This window comes from Xiphophorus couchianus, chromosome 22 (assembly GCF_001444195.1).
Source record: "Xiphophorus couchianus chromosome 22, X_couchianus-1.0, whole genome shotgun sequence".
Lineage (NCBI taxonomy): Eukaryota > Metazoa > Chordata > Actinopteri > Cyprinodontiformes > Poeciliidae > Xiphophorus > Xiphophorus couchianus.
Genome location: NC_040249.1, coordinates 14,001,446 through 14,025,089, shown reverse-complemented (window position 1 = coordinate 14,025,089; position 23,644 = coordinate 14,001,446). Strand labels below are relative to the sequence as shown.

Below are 23,644 nucleotides of genomic sequence, written 5' to 3'. Positions count from 1 at the left end.
TTTATTGTGACTGCTATGGTGGTAAATTCATTTTCCATTTCATCTGTAAAGCATCAGCTACAGCAGTCCGCTGTGTTTAGTCTATCTGCTCCATCTATATAAATATATCTACCACACACTTCAATGCCGCTCACCCCAAAGCAGCCACTAAGAAAAAGCTATGAGAGGATAAAGGTTGTCCTATTCCATGCATCGCACCAGTTATTTTAAGAATGCTTATTGGTTCCCCAAAGAATGATAAAAACCCTGGACATTTTCATTGAACTTGAACGTTATGATGCTAACATTCAAGTTAGCAGTATAACTTGATTATTTGTGCAACATAAATAATCACCTGGCTGAAAAAACGTGTGTTTAATAGTAAAATGTAATTTAATGAAGCTTCAAGACAGAATTTCAATAATCAAGATACTCAAATCATTCATGGAAATGCTACAGCCCTAAAACAATCAAAAGATTAATGCACTTAAAAATTGCTTCCAACATGATTCCAGGTGTTGAATATGAAATCTAGATGATTATACACCACCACAGTTAAAGGCGGTGGAACATGTGTGGACTTTGTTTATGTTTGACATCAGAATTGATCATTTCCCACATTTCCTTCATTTGTCTATGCATCCGCTGTGCCAAGTATTTTTGATAAATCTCATTTAACTATTAATTCACTTTTGGAATTTACTGAAAAATTGACTGTTCTTTCCAATAGGGCTGAAACAGTTCCTCAATAAATTTTGGTACCTTGATTAATAAAAATCAGAGAATTTTGACAACCAAAAACAACAATAAAAAAATAGCATACTTCTGAGGAAGGGTGAGCCGTTTTCTTTCACATAATTTGGAGTTGGCAGCTGATTGTTAAAAACATTCTGCACAACTGCAAGTTTGAAAGATAAAAACAAATGTTAACCTGTATTTAAAGCCAGTTCTGCTGCTCCCAAGTGGCCAAAGCAGATAAAAACTTGAAATGCTGAGTTTACTTTAGAAAAGAAATTATCCTGCCAGCAGCTTCACATTTTTTCTGTACAATTTATGGGATCTACTTTAAAAGAAAATATCTGAAAGCTTTGCAATTTTCATTTAGGTTTATGGAAGCAAGCGTTGTTTGATGACTAATACAAAAAAACATCAAGTAAAAATAACAAAATTGCATTTGCAGTTTGTCTCTGATGATTAAGTCTGTCATTTTCCTTTCCTAGAAAGAAAAGATGACTCAAGTGTTGTTGCAACTTTTAGCATGATGATGATGAAACTTAAAACTTTTAGTAATGTATATCTGAACATTTCCCAGTTTGTTTCATATTATTTCAAACACTACTGCCTCTACCTATGATGAGATATTTGATGTGGTGCCTTTCAAAAAAATTGTTCCTGCCTCATGAATCTTTTTCCACATTTTCTCATTTTACGACCTCAAGTTTCAATGTGTGTTATTGGAATTTATGTGATAAACCGACACTAAGTGAAAATCCTGATTGTAAAGTGGACGTGAAAAATTCTATTGAAAATTTAAATTCTATGAATTTTATTTTGAAATAAATTCTTGAATAGCATGGCATGCTTTTGTATCTTGCTGCAGGTCCATAACTTGAATAATCAGTAGCGCAATAATATTTGTAACCTGGGATATACATATTACAGAAATTCCTTGAACTATAGATATTATGAGCTGATAGGAGTTTTATTGACAAAATATGAGGTAGAGTTCCTGTTTTTTGGGGAGACGGGGGTTTGCCTTCAGACAGTTTTGTGTTAAAGCACAGTATGCTTTTTATAATTAATGTATGTATGGTTATGACTATAATCACAGGATAAAAATATTAGTTTAAAATTTGACTTCTGTTCAAAAAGGCAAAATCACTTCACTGACTCCTTTATTTCTACAGGAAGAAGAATTACGGAAAAGCGGGGAGGGCAAATACGCCCACCTGTGTAATGATTTACACGTTTTAATTGAAGTCTTCGCTCCACCAGGAGAGGCCTATTCCCGCATGAGTCATGCCTTGGAGGAAATAAAAAAATTTCTTGTTCCAGTAAGTTTATTACTTGATTCTCTCTCTTATTTTTTTAAATTATTTTTCTGTAGGAGAACAATAGTCACTACTGCTGACTTGATTGTTTCTCCACCAGACCTATTAATTTTTTGCTGGGCTCAGAATATTCAAGGTTTTGTTTATAGAAAAAGAAGATATAAGTATGAGGTTTATCTCTGCTGCTCTACACGTTTTTTTTTCTTTGTTCCAAAGAAAAAAATAATGTATTCTGCAATTAAAATGCAGTATGAAACAACTTGCAAGACTCTAGCAGCTCAGAGCCTGCAGAACTTTGCTGTAATTAGTGTGCATGTTGTGTACCCTTGCTGAGTCTAAGCTGTAAATATTAATCAAGCTTTGCAAATGTGACAAGCCTAATAGAAGAGTTGTACTGGATGAATCTACTTTATGTGGTTCACGTTTCTTCCTGTACTGAGCCAGCGCTCTGTATGCGAACTGAGCCAGCAGGATGATGATGCTGCAACAGCACTGAGCTAAAGCAAATACAAATTACTTAACACCAAGTGCCAAAAAACAAATTAGTAAAGGATTATAACCTCTTTCCAAAGAGGTTAGGATGCCGTATAGTATAGATTAAAACAGAATGAAGTGATTTGCAAACCATTTAAACCTTCTATTTAATTATAAAAGTGCTAAAACAACATGATGTTAAAAGCTAAAGCTTTTTGAGCACGCACAACAGCTAGTAGTTTCTTCTTTCATCCAATTTTTTTAAACATGCTAGGTCACACATTAAGTTATTGAAAGAAGTTTTCATGAGCAAGGACCACACAAGGTTTTTTTCACATTTGGAATATGTTATGTATTTTTGATTACTTAACTTTATTTTTGTAGTTTTTAATTCAGTTAATTTTGTGTGTGTGTATGTGTCTACCATGCTTTTACATCCTTGTGGCGACCTTTTCTCTGTCTACATTGTGAGGTTGTGGGGGCCACTGCTCCTTGTGGGGACAAATCCTGGTCCCTATGAGAGGAAAGGCTGTTTTTGGGTTTGAGATTAGGTTTGGGACTAAGGTGTGAATTGAGATTTGGTTAGGGTTTGGCTGTAGAAATTAATGGAAGTCAACAGAAAGTCCCTCCAACTATGTTTGTGTGCATGTGTCCTACAGATGTTTTTTTGTGTTTTAGAAAGACTCTATAATATATACAGTATATATATATATATATATATATATATATATATATATATATATATATATATATATATATAAATATAAATATATATATATATATATCTGTTACTATGTTAAAATAAAAAAAGAAAATTGGATCAGTGTACCCATGATGTTTAGCTTACTATTGTTTGAACTCTTGACTGATCTTCATACCTGTTTTTATTTAAGATTTACATAATCATTTATTGAAACAACCTGTGCAGTTTCATGTTGTCTGGAATCAAAACATTCATTGGGAATGGTACATGCTTGAATAAAAATAAAACCCTTTGCAACACCCTTTCCTCTCAAAGCTGACATTCTCACAATTTAAATTTTACTTTAGTAGCCAATTTGATTCCTGCTGTGCCTTGCGCTGTAATACTGTCATCCACCTGTCCTAGTAAAAAAGTAGGGAATTTATTTATTTTTGTTGAATAAAAATGCAAATGTATTTTGTCAGGCTGAGAATAATAAAAAGAATACTGCAGGCAGAACTTCTTCTCTAGCTTTATTGCTGCAGTTTGGAAAAAGATGAGATGCTGTTCTTTTAGATATCGCAGCCATGTGTTTCAATTAGAATATAAGCAGATTGGACAATAAAGGAAAACATATCCATATCCATGAGAGTAAACAGATTGTCTCCTTTGTGAAGATCTCCCATCACAAATAATGATGTGGAATCACTGAAAATGGACCAGTTTGCAGAGATTTTTAGAAACTGATATTGTTGCCATACCAGAGAAAATACTGTAGTTGTAATTGGTAAAACGCCTTATCCTGTCTTAATTTTGTAAGGCTTATTCCAAGATAGAGCACTGATTGATAGGGGGAAAAATCATGTTGGTTTCATATTGGCTGTTGGGGTGTTTGGTGTTTGAGTCAAGTCTACAAATATTTATTTAGATTAGAGCAGTGTACACCTAGATTTAACAAGCAGCCTCTCTATGTGCCAACTAAACCTAAAAATAAAGACATTGTACCTTCTGTTACATGGATCTTGCTTGTTGCCTTAGGGATCTTATGGATTTGCAACTGAACTCACACAATGCAACACAACAGGCACTTGTCAGTATCTATAGTGACAGATGTTTCCCGCCTCCAGTGAAGAATGAAATCACTGTCCTGCTGTTTTCCTTTCTTATTGACATTCTATGCATTAAAGGCTGTGCTGTAAAAGCCAAGCTGTCACATTATTTTTAAGCAGAAGTCGCACATAGGTGAAAATCATGTGCATAAAGCTGCATGTCGAACACACAGAATGACAACTTAACTGCTTCTGGTGAGTAAGCATCCACAGCTGAGTCCAGATACTATTACATGTTAAAAAGACAGTCACGTTTTTGTTACTGTCCATGCTGCTGCTTAGGAATACCATGAGAGCTTTACTTTTACAGCATTGCTCTTAATGCATAGAAAGGCTATAAGAAAGAAAAACTGCAGGACAGTAATTTCATTCATATATACAGTACAGACCAAAAGTTTGGACACACCTTCTAATTCAATGGGTTTTCTTTATTTTCATGACTATTTATAAGGCAAGAAATCCCACTTATTAACCTGACAGGACACACCTATGAAGTGAAAACCATTTCAGGTGACGACCTCTTGAAGCTCATCAAGAAAATGCAGAGTGTGTGCAAAGCAATAATCACAGCAAAAGGTTGCTACTTTGAAGAAACTAGAATATAAGGGGTATTTTCAGTTGTTTTACACTTTTTTGTTTAGTGCATATTTCCACATGTGTTATTTATAGTTTTGATGCCTTCAGTGTGAATCTACAATGTCAATAGTCATGAAAATAAAGGAAACTCATTGAATTAAAAGGTGTGTCCAAACCTTTGGTCTGTACCGTATATACAGTATATATCCACTTTAGAGTTTTGTTTCAGGATTAGAAAGACATACAAATGCAGATAGAAGCGCAAATACCCCATAAATATTTTGCAGAGTGAGAGGTAGTTAGGAAGAACAGGCTATCTTGCATGTAGATGGGTGGCCCTGCTGCTTTAATCTCAGCCCAAATGGCAGCAGACTAAGGGTAGCACAAATGCCTGAGGAATTGTTATCAGAGCCTCACCAAATAAAATATATATAATTTAGTGGATGCATAATTTGGTTCAGGGCTGGCTTCTCATTAAAAGCCAGACTGATTAGTTATCTAGTATGAAAAGGTGTGAATTGGACCCTTTTTCTTAATGGATTTTAAAATATTATCCCCCAAAATTGTTCAAGCTAGTTAAGAAAAAAACTGAAAAACACAATCATTCAATGATTTGCTCTTTTTCATCCTCACCTAAGAGGCTAACATTCTCAAACATTTTTAGATGTTCAACATGTATGTGACTGTATTTCACACATTGTGACATTTTTCCAACAAATTCAATGTTGTGAGGACGCATTGCTCTTTAAGAGGTTCAAACCTCGGTCCCCTTAAGAGGAAATGGTTTTTTGGATTAAGTTTAGGACTAGGGTATGAGTTGAGTTTAGGTTAGGATGATAATTGTTAGGCTTAGGATAAGTGTCAATATTAGATTATAGATATTGATAAAAAATGAATGTTCCCTCTGAAGGTAGAAAGACATGCTGTGTTTGCGTGTGTGTGTGGATCTATGTGTGAAGCATCTGGCTTTTGATGAGAAAAAAAATGTTGCACAATTTCTTCTGCTACCATGAGTCATGACGTGTTCCTAAAATCCTCCTGACCTGTTTTATCATTTCATAAATTAATGAAATTGTACTATTTTATGATTCAGCCCAGTTTTTGATATTGTTTTCTACATTTTCAGCGGGGATGAATAACTAGAACACCAGATTTTGCAAAGTCAAAATAGCTGGATTTGTCTTTTGGCACCCATATTAAAGATTCAGAAAAAAATACAAAATATGTAACTATATGCAACACCATCAGTTTAAAAGATTTAAAATATGAAACGAAAGCAAATATTGCCTTCAAACAACTCAACTTGCAACAAAGTGTACGAGCTCTTCCAATCAATCATTAAATAATAGAAAATACAACTCTTGTTTGATAGTATTGCCCATTACAACACTTTCGTGCAAGTAGCAGTTATACTTCTCCATAAACTGTCAAATTGTTAATCTTGACAAGATCTGGGTCCAGAATCAGAAATGCTTTGATGCCATTGTTTTGATTGTATAACCTTTTATTTCAAACGGACTGAAAGCTGGAATACAGTAAATATGTATTTGTTCTTCTGAGCAAGTGACGACAATTGACTGGACCGTAGTTCCCTTAAGTAGGTCAAAGAAATCAAGAAAAACTGTAACTGTTGCCTGAATTTCTTCTCAAACTTGATTCCTTCCATCTGCACCTCCACCTCACATACAGACTACTCTTCCTTCCCATCATCTATCTATTACGCTCATCCTCACTCCCATCGGCCTGAGATTCATTCTGATAAAAACATAAATAGTTGTGGCACCTTTTAGGGTCTTTGAAGGAGTGTCAAACATTTGCTTCCGTGGTTTCAGACTGATCAAGGTAGCTTCCAATGATTAGGAACAGGGGATATCTGTTTGGTTACCATAGCAAAAACAACGGAGTTTGGACCGCTTGAATGACATCCATGTTAACTGTTTTGCAAAAGGGTAAAGGAAATATGTCAATCCAATGAAAGAGGATGAACACATTTGCAAGAAGTGTCTTCTGCTCTGCTGAGATAGTGGTGATGAAAACTGAGTTGATCCCAGTTTCTTTAAGCAGGTCGAAGCAATCAAGAAAAACTGTAAAGCAATGTATGTGAAATAAGTATTGTTGTGTAAGAGACCTAGATCCAGGGCTACCGGTATGACCACCCTTCATCTACTGACCTTGTAAAGCCTAACTTTAGCTTCATGAACAGCGGTGAGGCTGTTCAAGGTCATGCATGGTCAGAATTAATCACAGAGAGCAAACAGTCTCGGGGGTTATCTCTGTGCACTCATTCTAGCACCTCTGTCAACAGTCAGTTTTGACGAGTTCTGGCTGCTTTGTTGTCCTTTGTATGAGCTGCCAGCTTCCCTATTAAGAGCTCCACCGTTCCTTTTCAAGAAAACCAAATCGACAAATGCAGCCTTAGTGGTTCATTAAGAAAAGGACACATGTGCAGCTTGATAAGGGTTTTGGAACCCTAACAAAAATGATTTTTCCCTTTGTCAATGACACATTGACGTGAAAGATGTAGTAGGTCTGTTTATCATACTACGTAAAAACCATTCTTTTGAAACTACTGTAGCTACCTGTCAATTTAAATTTCAATATCTCTTTGGGCTTTGGTTTGATAGATCTTTACCTGTTTCAGTTCACTGTACAAGTTTCAACATTTGTGTGATTTAGTTGGAAATATTTGCCATTTTGCTGCATGAGTGCTAAATGCTTTTAAAAAAGAGTTGAAAGATAGATATTTAAAGTCAGTGAAGAAAGGCATTCGGCTTTTATTTTATTTGTCTGATGTTGAAAGCTGAGATATATTTTTTTTTATCAAACAGAAGTGATTAATAGATAACAAAATTACTTCTGATCTGAAAATTTTAATGAAAAACTAGATGTACTGTTTATTTCCACGACACTTGTGAACTGTGACTGACTAGAAATTAGAATAATTATCAGTGTTGTCACTTTCCATGCCACCAGGTCAAATACACAGAAAAGCAAACAAAGTCTTACTGATATATCTGTCAAAATATAGGAATAAAAGACAAGGCAGCAAAGCAAATCTTTTAATATTTCAGAGAAATAAGCCTGTTAGTATGTCAGAGATGACAAGATAATGAAGACTTTGTGTTTGTTCCTCTGTCTGCTCTGTAATGATCCATATTTGAAGATGAGCTGAGAGAAATAATTCAAAGGACAAAATATTTAGAAAAGTGCCTGAAAGCATAAAGTACAAACTATTAGATTTGTTAAGTGCATCCTAGGTTAAAGTGCTTTACTTCATTTGCACATTTAGTCATGTTACAACCACAGACTTTATTTTGTGTGACAGACCAACACAAATTTATGTGTAGTTATGATGTGGATAGAAAATAAGAACATAAATCTCAAGATTGTGTAAGCATTTCTACTCAATCCCCTTTTGTCTGAAACCTCCAAATAAAATCCAGAAACTACATTGCTTTTCCTGTATATATTTTAATCTCAGTATAAATGAAGGTGCTCTGTAAAGACCCCCGAGGTTTGCTAAGAACATATGTGATGATGAAGACCAAGAAACATCAATCGGGTAAAGTTGGAGTATTGTATTTAAGAATTATGGTATAAAACAATATCCTAAGCCCTGAACATCAGGAGCCCTGTTGAAATCATCATCTAAACATGGAATGTGCCTAAACCATTGGAAATCTAAAAAAAAAAAAAAGGCTGTTCACCAAATTAAGGAGAATGTCAATCAAAGCAGTTGCTAATAGTGCCATGCTAACTATCATCTAATTGTCCAGACCTAACTTTAAGAATATTTGGTTGGGCTTGAAAATTCCTGTTCAGAGATACTCTCTACCTGATCTGACTGATCATAAGCTATTATGCAAAAAAGAATGAGAAAAACTTTCCTTCCTTCAATATACAAAGCTGGTAAAGACATACCATAAAGATGTGTTGCTTTGAAAGAAAAGATTGCTCTCCAAAGGAATGACTCAGGGAATGGGCTAAAAAATATGCATGAAACACTTTTTTTTTTAGATTTCAGTTTTTATTCTTTAAATTGAAACCCATTTATCATTTTTCTTCCACTTCACAAGTATGAACTACTTCATGCTGGTCTATCACATAAAATTCCAACAGTTTGTGATGAAGTCTGGCACTGTAAAAAGGAGGAAATGTGGAAGAGTCAAAGAGGCAGAAATACTCTACAAGACATTATTTTCTGTCTCCATACATGGCGAAACTTTTGAGTTCTGAAAACTGTTGATTTTTTAAAATAATTTTTACTGCAGTCATTTAAACCCTAGGCCTTCTAAGGAAAATTAATTATGCTTAATGTGTGTGTCAAGAGCAATAACTACCTACGACACTTTGTGTACCACATAAACAAAAGACAGCATGCTTCATCAACTTTTTAATGGCTAACAACAGTGTGATTTTCCTGTGTGTCAAGATAATTTTCATTTGATGCTGGTAAAGCCATCTGTTGCAGTCAGAATACAGGTGTCCTTTCCTTTCGTATGTAAGATATGTTTCTTTTTGCTGCCATAGGACTACAATGATGAGATCAGGCAAGAGCAGCTGAGAGAGTTATCCCTGCTGAACGGATCAGACGAGTCGAGCAGAGGGAGGAGCATACAGGGCAGGAGCCTAAGGACAACAACAACAGCATCCACAATGTAAGGTGGCAACTTAGATTTGAACCGAAATAAATCCTTGAATAAAGCTGGTGAATGTTATATGTAAAATGTGTGGTCTACAATTACTACTATGGTAAATAAAAAAAAACAGATAAAATTCAATAGTCCTTACTGAATGTGTTATTAGCTCAGTCTTTTTGCCCATGTCTGCTCCTCTGGTATATATCTACACTTAGTTCAGAATATAAACTGCTCTAAATACAGAGAAAATACAACACAGCCATCAAGTTCATCAGATGTGAGCAATTTTAACCTACTGTTGCATCAGGTCACAATCTATCTTTAATCATTTACTAAATCTGGCTTTTTACCATAAAAACAGAGAAAAAGATTACACTCAGTGCTTCACTATAACCATAACTTGAACTTGGGTCACATCAAGTCAGAGGAACAAGTTGGTAAAATTAAAGTATTACTTTAAACCTAAATCTAAATCACTTTGGGCTCAACTATATTTATTGTCAATATCAAGTTCCATCTTTAGTTGTGTTTGTAGATGTCTGCTTATGAAGACTGCTGAGCAGCAGGTCACTTTTTTAAATGTTTTTCCCATCTGTCAAAATTTCCTTTGCTTTCAGGGGGCAAAGAATATTTCACAATGTCTGCCTACTGCAAGCAATTGTGGTGTGGAGAGACAATACATTTTTATTGTCCTGTAATTTGCATGAATATGTAAATATGGGCATATTCTTTCCGTAAATGTGTGCATACTTGCTCATGTAAATAAAATTGCACGAGAGCCAGGCAGCACAATTTCAGAAGGAGAATTTCCTCTGCTGCTCTATAAATATAGCTGTTTTCTAGAACACCTTCAAAAACAGGTCTTGAGTTTAAATTACATTTATATTAAGTGAAGAGAAAGAGGGGAGACATATGGATGTTCAGACCCATAGAAGGTGTATGAATATTTGTTAATCCTCTGACATTTATCAGCCATAATGCGGCATGCTGTAAAATTCAATGCTCTTATGGATATTCTGGAGCTCAGCAGGACGTTGTGAACGAGGTACATTTCAATAACAAAACACGAAGTGTCCACCTTCATGGTGAATTTTCAGATTAATTGGTTCTGTAGATTTTCTTTCCCGTATTTCAATTCAATTTCCACCGAGTTTCCTCGAGGGAGATAGCGTTAAGCATAAAAAAAGACTTTTTTTTTCCATTAAATTTTTTTTTAATACCTTAAACATTCACGGTAGACAGAAATCTCTTCTTTTACATGTATCCAGAGTTTGGGGATCTAAGCGGCACCAGAAAAAATAGAATTTGATTGACTTCGCCATATATTCAGCTACCTGCATGAAACACCTTTAAAGCAATTTGTCTGTAATCCACCTGAGCCCTTGCAGTCCCTCAGGAGAACGCAAGCACATTGTGCCATGACAGCATGGCCTGATTCAAGCAGTAGCTAAATCCAGCACAACCACGGGTTGCTCCCAATTCAAAAAACATCCCCACCACTTCCCTACCATGATTTTCTCCTCATACTGTAATGATAAGCAATTTTTCAAAGCTCCATGAAAAATATGCCACCAGAAATTCTGCTTTTGAGTATTTGTATTTTGGCTCCCAGTGCACTGCTACCTAGAGGAGGATGTGCCAGAGGGAAGGAAGGTGTTCTATCCCACCTACGGGAGAACGTTAAAAAGTGAGTTAACAATGCTACATCCTTATCGGTGCAGCAGTTTCTCTGTGGAGCAGTTGCCGGACAGTCACACTGTTATTAAAGAAACAATATGGCCTAAATTCCTCTTGATTGCCCTGGTCCTCTGGCCTCTCTGCTGGTGCATGCAGTAATGCTGTTTATACCTGTGTGCCTACAGCCTGAGGCAGGTGTTCTTGTACAAACAAAAAGGTACTGTTCAGTCTTACTGAAAGAATGATGTTTCTCAGTCATATTCTGTGTAAGTAAAAACAAAAAAGATACTTAAGAGTTCTCTGATGATTGTAAAATTTACCTCAGTAGTTTTTCCCCAGTTTATTTTACCTAGAGTTAAGAATGTTACAATCAGGCTACGCATATGCCAAGATAAGAGAGATCTGCCAGATTTATTTCTGTCTTAATTCTACTTTCTTGCAAAAATAACTCCACCTTTGACAACAAAAAATGCTGTGAGGCAAGATTCTGAGTCTATGCTTTTTTGTGTGTGCTTGTTTGTTTGTGCAGGGGCCACGGAGGTGCAAGCAGAAGAGCAGCAACACCACGAGGGACAGCCGCAGCCACACACAGCAAACTTCCCAAAACTGCTCTGACAAGGGACTTGCAAGCTCCACGGATCAGGGGGGCAGCAGCAAACGCCGGATACAGGCCCCCACTGTTAGCAGTCACACATGAATCATATGATGACTATGTAAGTCCAATCCTCTTTACTCAAATGCAGAAAGTCTCTCTGGTGGAAATTTGACTCAATCAGAAATGCTCTAATCCACTTCAATGTGCTCTGGATGAGTGTGGCTTTTTATGAATGCTCATCCTATGACGTCAGTTTGCAAAAAAATAAAGCAAAAAGAAATTATCCCTTTTTTTAGTTAACATATTTTACTGTGTAAATTATATACTCCAAAATTATTGTGGATAATCCAAAAGATGCACATAAATTTATTTGCAGCAGTAAAAGTCTGAAGTTCCACAGATTCCAACTCAGACATTGATGTATGAATTCACTGTTGTTGCAAACTAATTGTGGGAGCTGGCCTTTACACACACACACATGCACATACACAACTTTCAACTAAAATGTGATTCAGCTTTGTAAAACGGAAAGTACTGAACTAAGCTGAAGTTTACTCCATAAACCACAAGTTTTGCTTCATAGTACCAATCTTTGATCATGTTAGGTATCTTATGGCATACTGCATGGGATAAATAAGATAAGAACTATTCTGTGAGACCATATTAGGATTTTTTTTAAACCTTAAAAAGGGAACTGAAACATTTTGGAAATTTGCTAATATGCATTCCACTGAGACATTGGTTACAATGTGAAAAACATATGACTAATTCCAGTTCACCTTTCATAAGCTTTCAGATCAGGCAGTCATTAAGAGTTAGGCCAGTAAGTGATTAGTGGAATAGAAGAAGTGTCTAACGCTTATAAAACAGTAATCTTATATGTTACATGTTAGGAGCATCTAATAATATGGCATCTATTTACTACCAAGTTCCAGAACTAAATTACTATATCAGGTCAGTTATCAATATTTAATATTGTCACATTCCTAAAATAATGGCCTAGGTTGTTTTTCATAAAAGTGATTTTGGCAGAAAAAAGGAGACCTAGGCCATTATTTTACAAAGTTTGCAATAATCTATATTTATATTTATGAGTATATTCCAAAGCCTTCATACAAAAGACAAAGGTGATAAGACAATAAATGATCCAATCTCTTCCAAAGTGAGTGAGCCTGATTTAGAGAGCATGATTGATGTTTTAACATTCTGAAATCAACTGTAAACCAATTTATTTAGAAAGCACCTTAAAAGTGACCAGTTTGACTTAAGTGCTGTACAGCAAACAAAGCAAAACATTGCAAGAGCAAAAATTAGAAGAAATAGTCAAAAACTAATGCACAAAAAATTACATTAAGAGTCTTTGTACATTTAGTTATTTGGGGTTCTCCTTATTGAAGCACATTTGAAATCTTTTTGCTTTATTTGACCTGTACCTAAACTTTAAACAGAGAAACAATGCCAAAAGAAAGGATTCTTTAAAATAAACCGCACACAAATATTTTTTCCTTGCTACATATTGGATACTATCAGAATCCATCAAAAATAGTAACATTGCTTTTGAGTGCTTTGCATGCAAACAAGAAGAAGATTCAAACTCATTTATCAGAAATAAACAATAACACCATAATGATGAAAATGTGCAGAAGCATAAGGCACTGGTGTGTTAGTGCAATACAAAAAGTACAATAAATAGTATTTCAAACAGACAGCTACAGGAATGTTGCAGAACTGAGGCAGAAGAACACATCAATCAATACAAACAAACAGCATGAACAAATAAAAAGATATGGGAAATATTGTACGATCAGGGACTAACAAGACACATCAATCCATTTTCTTTACTTGCTTCATCTCATTCAACAGCTGGAGGGCTGGTGCTTATGTCAGCCATCAATGAGAGAAGGACAGTGCAACATCTAAACAAGTTGCTGACACACCAAAAAAAAGTAATTTAGAGTTGCCAGTTAACCTTAACATGGATGTTTTAGACAGAGGAAAGGAGCCAGAGTACTGCTGAAAAAAATGCACCACACACAACAAGACCCAACTGAAATCATTCTGGTTTTTAAATTCTAAACACAATTATACTAAAGGGGAGGATTTATGTGAAGTTGACTTTTTTTAAAATTGTATATTATGTTATTACCTTGTTAAAGACATTGCTTTGATCATTTTATGCAATAGGGTGCAATTACCAAATATATATACCAAACAAATATGTGCTGTTCAAAATGATTATTCAGTAATATTCCCTTATCAATTAAATGAAATTAAAGACATTTATACAATGGAACAAGCTAAAGTAAATATCCCTCTACTGAAGTAGTTGAACATTGAATTTAAAATTTTTTATCCCATTAAATAAGAAATATTTCAAATTTGAGTATATCAAAATATGCTTAAAAGGCCTGAAAGAACTTTTTGTGCAACAGAATCCCCTACTATTTCTCACTGTAACATGTTTCTCAGTATGTCAATGTACATGGGCAGAAAAGACATTGTGAGACTGCAACCTAACAGAAGTCAAGTGAGTCGTCACATACATTGGAAAAACTGTTTCAAATGAGAGCGAAGAAAAAACTATTTATGACTGAATACAAAATATCATATTCTGACTAACTCAAGAAAACAATGAAGGTATTTTGCTATGAACTTCAGATACACCAGAGAACCTGTAAGAGCCACAGCTCTAGATAGCATCAGTAACTTGACTGGCAAGCACCTTTCCCAAAGACATGAATTTGTATTTGCATTTCCTTTGTCTGAGCTATTTCCCAGTGCCTAATAGAAGGGAGGGAAACTATGTTGGTCTCCAGAGTGGAAACCGAAATATTCACAGCTAGGATACATCTGTTTAGCAAATGAAATTTACAAAACAGCAGTATTGTTCTTTAGGAATTAAATAAGCATATTGGTTAAAAGAATAAATCACATACATTGTGGAAAGTGCCACTAAAGGTCTCCCAAAGGTAACAGTGTGTGCAAGAAGACACAAATCCATGAAGCCCTCTGCGGTAACCACTAAAAAGCAAAAAGAAAGATCCTCCTAAGGCACCAAGAGATCCTCTAAAAGGGCCTCTTGGTGCCTTGATTAGCTGTCTGCAAAATCTCTCACATTACTTGAAATAGTTCTGGGTTTCCATGTTGAAAAATTATGTAAGGTCAAAGCTGAAAACAAGCTTGTCCTGAGATCTGAGGGATCTTTCAAGGTCATTTTACAAAGAGAACACCAGAAGTAAGCTCCAAGTTTCATCCAGATAAAAAAAGGCAACACTTTTACCAGTCTATTTCCTCAGTGCTTTCCTGCAAAGGAAAAAAAAAGAAAGAACCCATGTGTACAGGCAGTTGAAGATTGGGCTGTCTGCATGGGGAAATGCACAAGCGTAGACTCATTACCAAACCAAATTGAGTCCTGATGCAGAGGCTGTGTATTTCTGAGGAGCGAAAAAGCAAAGCATTTCTTCTCTTTGTAATTGGAGGTCGGGAAGGAGGCTGGAAGCAGGGAAACGAGGGGATTAAAGAAAGATGAGTTTGTCCTGAACATTCCCTTCTCTCATATCTCACTTTGCTGTTTTTTTTTTTTACTACATTAAATAATTACATTTGAGCATGCTTCAAAATTGTAACGAGACCCTTTTTTAACAAAGACCTGATTTAGCTTGATTTTTTATTCACTAAAGTTATTGAATCCTGCAATGCGCAACTTTAGCATGGTTTCCCTTTTTCACCCAGTGTTTTTCTTTAGGAAAATATTATGTGCATGAGCATTATGTAGTATCTCTAGAGGATATTCACTGGTGGAGATTTGTCACTGTCAGTCTGCCTTATAAAGGTGATACTCAGGAAAAGTCTGAAACTGTTCCTAATTGAGTGCTTTATTGATTTAAAACTCTGAAGGAAAATTTTTATCGGCAGTTATTATGTATCAGTGTTTGCTCTGGAGTTTGTGATCTTAGTGTTTTTCTTTTAATATCCTGCCACAAATCCGACTTTACTGGATCCTTTACACCAATACTTTGTTTACTCTGTTCCTCCTGGAGTGCAGCTCTTTGTGTGAAATGATTCTTGTAGTTTCTTTTTTCCCCTTGACTAATCCCCGGGAGACTATAAAACCAGCTGAGAATTGATCCCACTAAGCACCGTCTGTGTAGTCAGAAATTAATATAGCTTATTCTTCTGAGCCACCATTCATTTCAAGTGTTGTGAAAACCACACATTGCTCACATTTTCTATTAGACAACATGTTTTATGATTACAATGTGTTATTGCTTTCTGCTGTATTTTTTTGTCAATTCCATATAATTTACTCTGTTGTTGTTTTCAATAAGGCAATACTGTTCATTAATAGATATTCAAAGTAAAACAACACTTTAGAGTGCAGTTACTCATGAACTGAAAAATATGCATTTGACATGATATTTGCGCACACTCTTCCTGTGCTGCTTCTCTGATTGCATGCATCTACTTCAACATTTCATGATTTTCTTTTTTACTAATCTATCTTTAAAACTAAAGACCGCATGATTTTCTATTGCTATATCTGATTTATCTTACATAATTATAGAACTATCATGTCCTTGTTTTGCAGTGCTACAATTTGAAAATCGTGTGGTTCTCTTAAAAGCTTAGAGGCAGTCAGTCTTACCTGCAGTACTTAACTCTCTTCATGACTTTATTTAGTATAAATCCAGAGGAGCTTCTCCCTGTGGCTTCAGCTAATGGCTAGCCGAAAAGCAAACTTCTACCATTTTAGAACAACAAGAAAGGTAGGACATAGTGCAGTACCACTTATCTTCTGGAGTTTAATGTGTCATCTTGTGGCATAGACTAGTTTGTTTCACATTCATAAGAAGCTTACTGTACATGGATACATAAATATATGGATACTTTAGCTTGCTATTGTACTTACTGACTATCTGACAGATTTATGTTTCCATAATGTTTGCAGCATTTTTTCATACCTTCCTGTGATAGGGAGACTCTGGAGACTGTAGTGATAAATGGACTCTGTCATGCTGTCATTGAAGTTAAAGCCAATGCAGTGACAGTAAATGTTATTCTACATTTTGAAGGACTGCAACACTTCTGAAGTGAATTGTCTTTATTCACGGGTTTTATTCTATACTATTAATAACAACACATTTTTTTAATCAGCAACTTTAAAAACTCAAAGTCACCTTACATTATGAACAACACATAATGGCAACATCATTATTGAAAGACACAATCAAGATAAAAAACAAAACAAAACAGAAAACCATAAATCTACAGCAGAAGCAATACATATCATTATGCAGCAGTGATAGTTAGGGTAATAACAATTGTAGCATCCAACCCAGGTAACTAGACAGTAATCCTTACTCAAAGCAAGGTAGTACTCTGGATGGGGCCCTGGGAACATTAGCATTTCACTAATAAACAATTATGGACAAACAGGAGAAACACATACTAATCAGCTTTAACCTTTTATACTTATGATTTTTAAATATGATGTCTCCAATAAACAAGAAAAATAAGAGCTACTTTATTTTAAACTCAATAAGAATAAAGAATTTTAGCTTTCAAACTTTGTGTATACTTGTAGTAATTTAATTAGGACACAAGTCTTCTCCCTCTCCCCTGTGACTTGGGCCAGATCTTTCAGGGGGAAATTTAATGTGTCTCTCAATAGAAAGGTTTAATTTTTTTTTTCATTTTTGCTAATTGGCATAAAAAAATATATTTTTTCTATTTGGCTCTTCAGAATAATGAAGATTACAATTTTCTTGCTGAGAAAGCTCCCATTAGATGTTGGCCTAAGGTTTGCATACTGCATTAGGCTGCAGCTGATGTGTTAACATTACCACTGCTAGCTATTGTTTAGTGGCAGCTTAAAGTGGCATTAGTGAACAAATGGCGCTCGTTCTCTGGAAAACAGCGAGACAAACAGTGTGAGTAACTCAAAGTGAAAAGTGTGAAAGGAAAGCTGGGAGCACATAAAAGATGTGATTGATGCTTTTCAGTATGGACCAGGACCATGGCCTTAGCTCAATGCTAAAGATCAAATCCCTTCTGGATCAAATGTTATCCCTTAATGTCAGAACTGATGATGGAGGAGAGGATTTAAAGTGTGATACAGCTTTTAGTAACAGACACCAAGTAAAAATAGATAATAAGAATTGAAACTTACAGCATGGTTTTTAATTCTGAACCATGCAACTGAATCAAAGCTATGGAGAAAATGCTTTTAATGTCATTAAGCACAGAGCTTTAGGAGGATTTTAAGGAAAAGAGAAAAGAAAAATGACACTCTATTAAGGTGAAAACAAAATCTGCTCATATCTATTTCTTGAACATAAAAGATTAAGAAACTCATTTATTGAGAGTGAACAAGTGAAATGTCTGGGTTTAACGCATACTCTCTGTAATTACGTTATATAACAATGGGTTCATATTCACTGCTGAGTAATCATTTGTTATATTAACTATGGTAATTTTCCATCCAGAACTCATTTGTTTAATTAAACAAGTGTATGCAGCACACATGCTCACTAAGTTATTTAAAATAACATAAAAACTCTCCAGTAGAATACATAATGAGGTCGGATGCACCATAAGGAATTGACACCGCCTGAGATGGGAAATCAAATGGCTCCTGTAAGCAATTTAAATGCAAACATTTAACACCAACTTGCCTGATTTGTTTGGGTTCTATATCAGTTTCATTAACACCAGCTATCAATCATTATTTACTTAATGTCACTAAAGTAAACAAACTTTGATATTAGGATAACTGTATGGCGAATATGAACACCAGACATTACTTGGGTAATAGTTTCCTATAAAGTCTCTTCAGTCTCTTGTGCGGTTTGATGTATAGCCTTAGCAACCCCTTATCCCACACAGATGGTGTCCATAGTCTTTATGTATAATTATTATATAAAATATAAGGTTTGGCAATGAGACGGAGATAATCAGCCAAAAGTCCTTCATCAACCTAGTCACTCACAACCAAGCCTCATCAACGGTTAGATAAAGGCTTTTATTTTACACTTCAATGCTGCAAAGTCATGTTTTGCTTTTTTGTCACAGCTCCACAATTCAGCATTTGTGTTAGCATAATTTTTTTTTTGTTTCTTAGTTAAATTTTACCATACCATGGCACTTTATTTGTAATGCACTTATAAAAAGCAACATTGCAGCTGACACAAGTGCTGTAGAGAAATATAAAAAAGAATGAAAACAAAACAATAAGTAAGCTATAGGGCAATATAATTTTAAACATATACAAAGAAAGAGGTCATTAAGATAGAGATATGAGCTCACGGTAGAATAAAATATGTTTGAGTCTTTATGAAATACACCTTTTATTGTGATAAAAAAGACATCCAACTATAACATCAGAATTATGCAGAATCTCCTCAGTTCTTCAAATTTGTAATTACAACTATTCAAAAGGGAAGCAGGAATTCAATCTGCAGTTATTTTTGAAAGATTACGACACTAATTATATCAATTTCTTTATGTAAATTAAAATTGCTCAATGTAACTTATCAACTGTTACATTTGCATAAAATTATTAAAAGCAAAAAAAAAGAATTCAAAATCAAACCAATTCTTTTAGTCCCACACTATATGAGCAGCAACAAAAGGTGAAAAACACCATCTATTCACAGAAACAAAAGCCAGCAAATCTAATTTTACGCCGCCGTTCAGTTACGCATAGTGGGCTTTGGAAGGCACCTCCCTATGAAGATCAGTCACTGTCAGGGGACATACAGGTTGTCAATTGATAATGAAGCACAGTGCTAAGGGCCTTTAGGTTCTTGCTGTCCTAATTACACCGAGCGAGGACTCCACTCTTGTGTTAACATTTGATTTATGTCCTCTGCTGTGTTAAAAAGCTCTAGAGTTAATTGTTTTTACAGATGAGTGTCAAACTGGAGGAATCAAGCCTCATTAATTAGAGGCTGGCCTGTTTACAGATAATACCCTCTTGAAGCTGAATGCATGTTATGCATAAAAGCAATACTGAGGTCAGTGAAAAGAGATAAGCTGAGGAGAGATTAACAAATGATTCTGTTTCCTTTGACTCTTGACAGGCCAAACAATACTCGTCCCCAACGATGCTTTCGTTGTCACTGTTGCAGTAAAGCTTGCATTTTTACATACGAAAATGTAATGTTCAGCTACATATAAACATATAGAATATATGTGACAAAATACCATCTGTATGACATGCAAAAGTGCATTTCTCCTGAGTGTCTAGTTCTAGAATGACAATATGATAATAGGAGTCTGATGTAAAACAGAAACAGACGTGTATCCATAAAGCAGCATGCAGTAAATAGCCTATGCCAGAAATCAGAAATCAAACCATGAACCACTGCACTGAGGACTGTAGCTTCTCCTCTATCACCATCATTGCGAAACGTTTTGAGCCAAACGGGTAGGTGAGGGAGTGTCTCAGGCAGGACATTTTTGAAACACATAGGAAATTATACATACACATTCAATTCATTTGAATATGATTGAACAACCCATTTATCTCAGAAAATTTATCACTAAGTGAAATACTCTATAGAGATTATTTACACACAGCTGTTTGAAAGACTTTATTTTTGTTCATTATCATGATTTTCCACTTACAGGTAATGAAAACATGACATTTATGATTAGAATATTAATTAGACCAATTAGAAAACACATTTTTATTGCAGAAATGTGAGCTTAATGAAAAGTATATTTAATACCTCCTTAAATGCTATATTCAAAAGGTACTTTTAATCTGACTACTGGACCTTATCTGAATGCATACTCTAATTCAATGAATATGACTGAGCTCATGTGCTGCAGACACATATCTAATTAGCTGTAGGTATTGTAGTGACCTCTAACCTCTATATATTTTACACCGACGTTTAACATCTTAGATAGGAATTATATACATGCAGCAAATTGCACCTGCTGTTGTGATAGTTGTACAAGGCATTCATATTTGCCAAGTTAAGCTGATATATGAGGCTACAGATGACAATAAAATAAGAGTCATTTGCTCTTCTACCACAAGAACTCACTCTCTGAAGACTCGAACTTCCCACCACTAGCTAATCCACAGTTTGTGTTCAAACAGGCAAAAGCTAAAGGAGCTGCTTTATTTATTATGGCAATTTCTTTAGATTAGTTTATATTTAAAAAATAATAAGCAACATTCTTAAAATGGTATTGTGCAACATATAACCTTGGTTACAGTACATTGTTACAGTAATATTATAACTATGTAATATTTATGTGTATACAGCAAGAAATTATTCTCAGACTAATTTTGTCTGGATTTATTTTTTGTCTTCTGGCATGCAGTTAAAAGACAATGAGACATTAGACAGCATATCTCAATCGCATTGCAATACTTAATCAAAAGATGTGTCTCAGTTGGAACCTTTGGAGATAACTTTATCAATACCTTCCTCATGGTGAGCTGAGGTGCTTCACCGATCTTCCCAGTAAAGAAATAGTAAATTAGGTTGTTGCATGTTTAGAATAAAATTTCCAAAATTACCAACATAGTTGTAGGGTGAAAACATGTGGATCTGTGTCTGTGTTAGCATGAATTTGACTTGTAATAAAGAAAACTTTGAATGGTCAATAAACCAAGAAAAGCAGTGTCTAAATGCAGTCCATTTTTGGGTTATATGACTTTGTATGAATAAAAGAAAAAAAAGGAAAAGAAAATGGAAGATTTATTTTTATAACCCATTATTTCTCTGAAATTAATCCATTGACTGCTTTACAGTCGAGGCTCAGTATAGCCAATTTCCGTATGGGATAGCTCACAAAATGTTTAATTACTGAGATATGTGGGTTTCTGACTCTGCTATTGTGGGGACAGACTCATGCAGGAACGGGAGAAATAGAGGATCCCCTGAACAACTTAATCCCTGACATAATCCCTAACTTTAATTTAGTCAAATTCATGTTCGCACAAATAAAGCCACACAGAAAGCGGAGCGGTTTGAATCAGCATTACTCATCGGGAGACGATCCTATGTACAAGCACAGTAAATGTAATTTCTTTTAGGTCACCACCACAGATGTCCCTCACGCTGATGTCTCTTCTTTTGTGTCCCAAACCTGAAAAAAAAAAAGACAGACGAACTCAACATTGAAAGCTATACTACAGAGACATATAGACATCCTTATGACAAGATTTAATTGGTGGACTGATTTATATTAATTGCTTTTAATTTCCGGTGACCGGATGTGCCTCCCTCCCTAAAATAAAAATTCCTTCCCCCATTAAACACTCCTTTGACATCTGTTAGTCTCATCTTTGTGACACTTTGTTTTGGTAAACTCCCTCTGACCTCTGAGTTTTAAGAGTAATACAATTAAAGTATAAAAAAAACAATAAGTGTTAGATAATCAAGAATAATATACTGTATATAGCATATACTATACCTAGAGAAGTTTAAATAGATTTGTAATGTTGTAATTACCTCTGGTTTTAAACAGAATGTCTTCATGATACACAGCGTGAAAGGGGAGAGGACTAACCCCAGCCCTGCTCAACATGCCATCTGTGTGAGGGGGTAAAAGCCCCTGGTGCATTATTTACGGTAGCACAAAAACCTCTCTGCTTTTGGCCAGCACAGGATGAATCTCAGGGTGGTCAGGACATTTTCTCACCAGCTTTGTGACACCTTGCTTTTGAAAACTCCTTCCAACCTCTATAAAGTGTAGGAAGAATGCAATTAAAAGGGATCAGCCATAAAACATTCTCTCTGGTAGGTACAATTTAAACACCAGCACAGGATGAATCTCAGGATAGTCAGGACATTTTCTCACTATCTTTGTGACACCTTGCTTCCGTAAACTCCTTCCAACCTTTCTGAAGTTTAGGACGAATGCAATTAAAAGGGATCAACAATAAACATTTACTGCTAGGCACAGTCTAACAGTTGGCATAGGATGAGGAGACAGTGACAAACAGACAAAGGCCACAAATGGGAGGGTCGATGGCGCTGGTGCTCAGTGTGGGTACTCTGAGGGAATTAAAGTACAGCACAATTAAAGTATGAAAAACAATAAGTGATAATCAGTATCAAGAATAATATATAGTTTGTCACCTTTCCTAGAGAAGTTTAGATTTAGAATCTTGTAATTACCTATGGTTTTGCTCACCAAGCAATTTGTGCGTCCGTGCTCATCCCTGCATAAGAGTAAACACATACCTCTAAAGAAAACCTACAGTTTAACTGTTTTACTATATTATTTATGGTAGCATGATTAGTCAGTGCTGACTATGAGTTTGTGATTTCCTTCATCCGTTCCGTGAGTATGTTTTATTTTGTTTATTATTTTTGTTTTAGGTAAAGTGTACCAATAGCAAATTTAGTCAATGTTATTATAAGTTGGGCTAGTTGTCAGAAGGTGTAAGTAAGTCTTCGTGAGTGGGGGTATTTAAGAAAAAACACAAATTCACTGATTGAATTTTGGTTGATAGCCAGCATATATTTGAATTTGTACAACAAACACCAAAAGAAAAAAAACTATATAAAACCTGAATGGCCATTCAGTTTAATAAATATTTACACAGACCATCATTCACTAAATCGGTAGAAATCCAAGTGCACACATCAAAACATCAAATCTAAATAAATAATATGAATTGTATTAAATATTTTAAGACAGACTGATGGTTTACATTGATCATTTATAAGATTTAGTAATGGAAAATTCAACAACTACAGGTGTACTGTATTTTGTTAGTGAACACACTTAAGTGTGTAAGATAATGGATGGAGGGAAAGCATTATTAGGGCCAAGAAACATACAGTATATAAGTCAGAGACAAAAGTAGTGGATAATTTTAAAGGTTAAAA

At 35.2% G+C, this 23,644-nt stretch overlaps 1 protein-coding gene across 7 annotated transcripts in view; it reads left to right on the top strand.

The window, feature by feature from the left end:
* khdrbs2 (KH domain containing, RNA binding, signal transduction associated 2) overlaps positions 1-23,644 on the top strand; it is an 86,704-nt gene that overhangs the window by 40,648 nt on the left and 22,412 nt on the right. For 5 of the 7 annotated variants that reach the window (XR_003594127.1, XR_003594126.1, XR_003594125.1 and 2 more), the window contains exons 4-7: positions 1,887-2,033; positions 9,402-9,529; positions 11,124-11,198; positions 11,718-11,901. Coding sequence is in view for 3 of the 7 variants with exons in the window: in XM_028006730.1 (XP_027862531.1) it covers positions 1,887-2,033; positions 9,402-9,529; positions 11,124-11,198; positions 11,718-11,901 (534 nt within the window). In the remaining 4 variants the exon portion in view is untranslated. The remainder of the gene's footprint in view (positions 1-1,886; positions 2,034-9,401; positions 9,530-11,123; positions 11,199-11,717; positions 11,902-23,644) is intronic. The other 2 variants (XR_003594128.1, XM_028006732.1) reach the window with 1 other exon arrangement.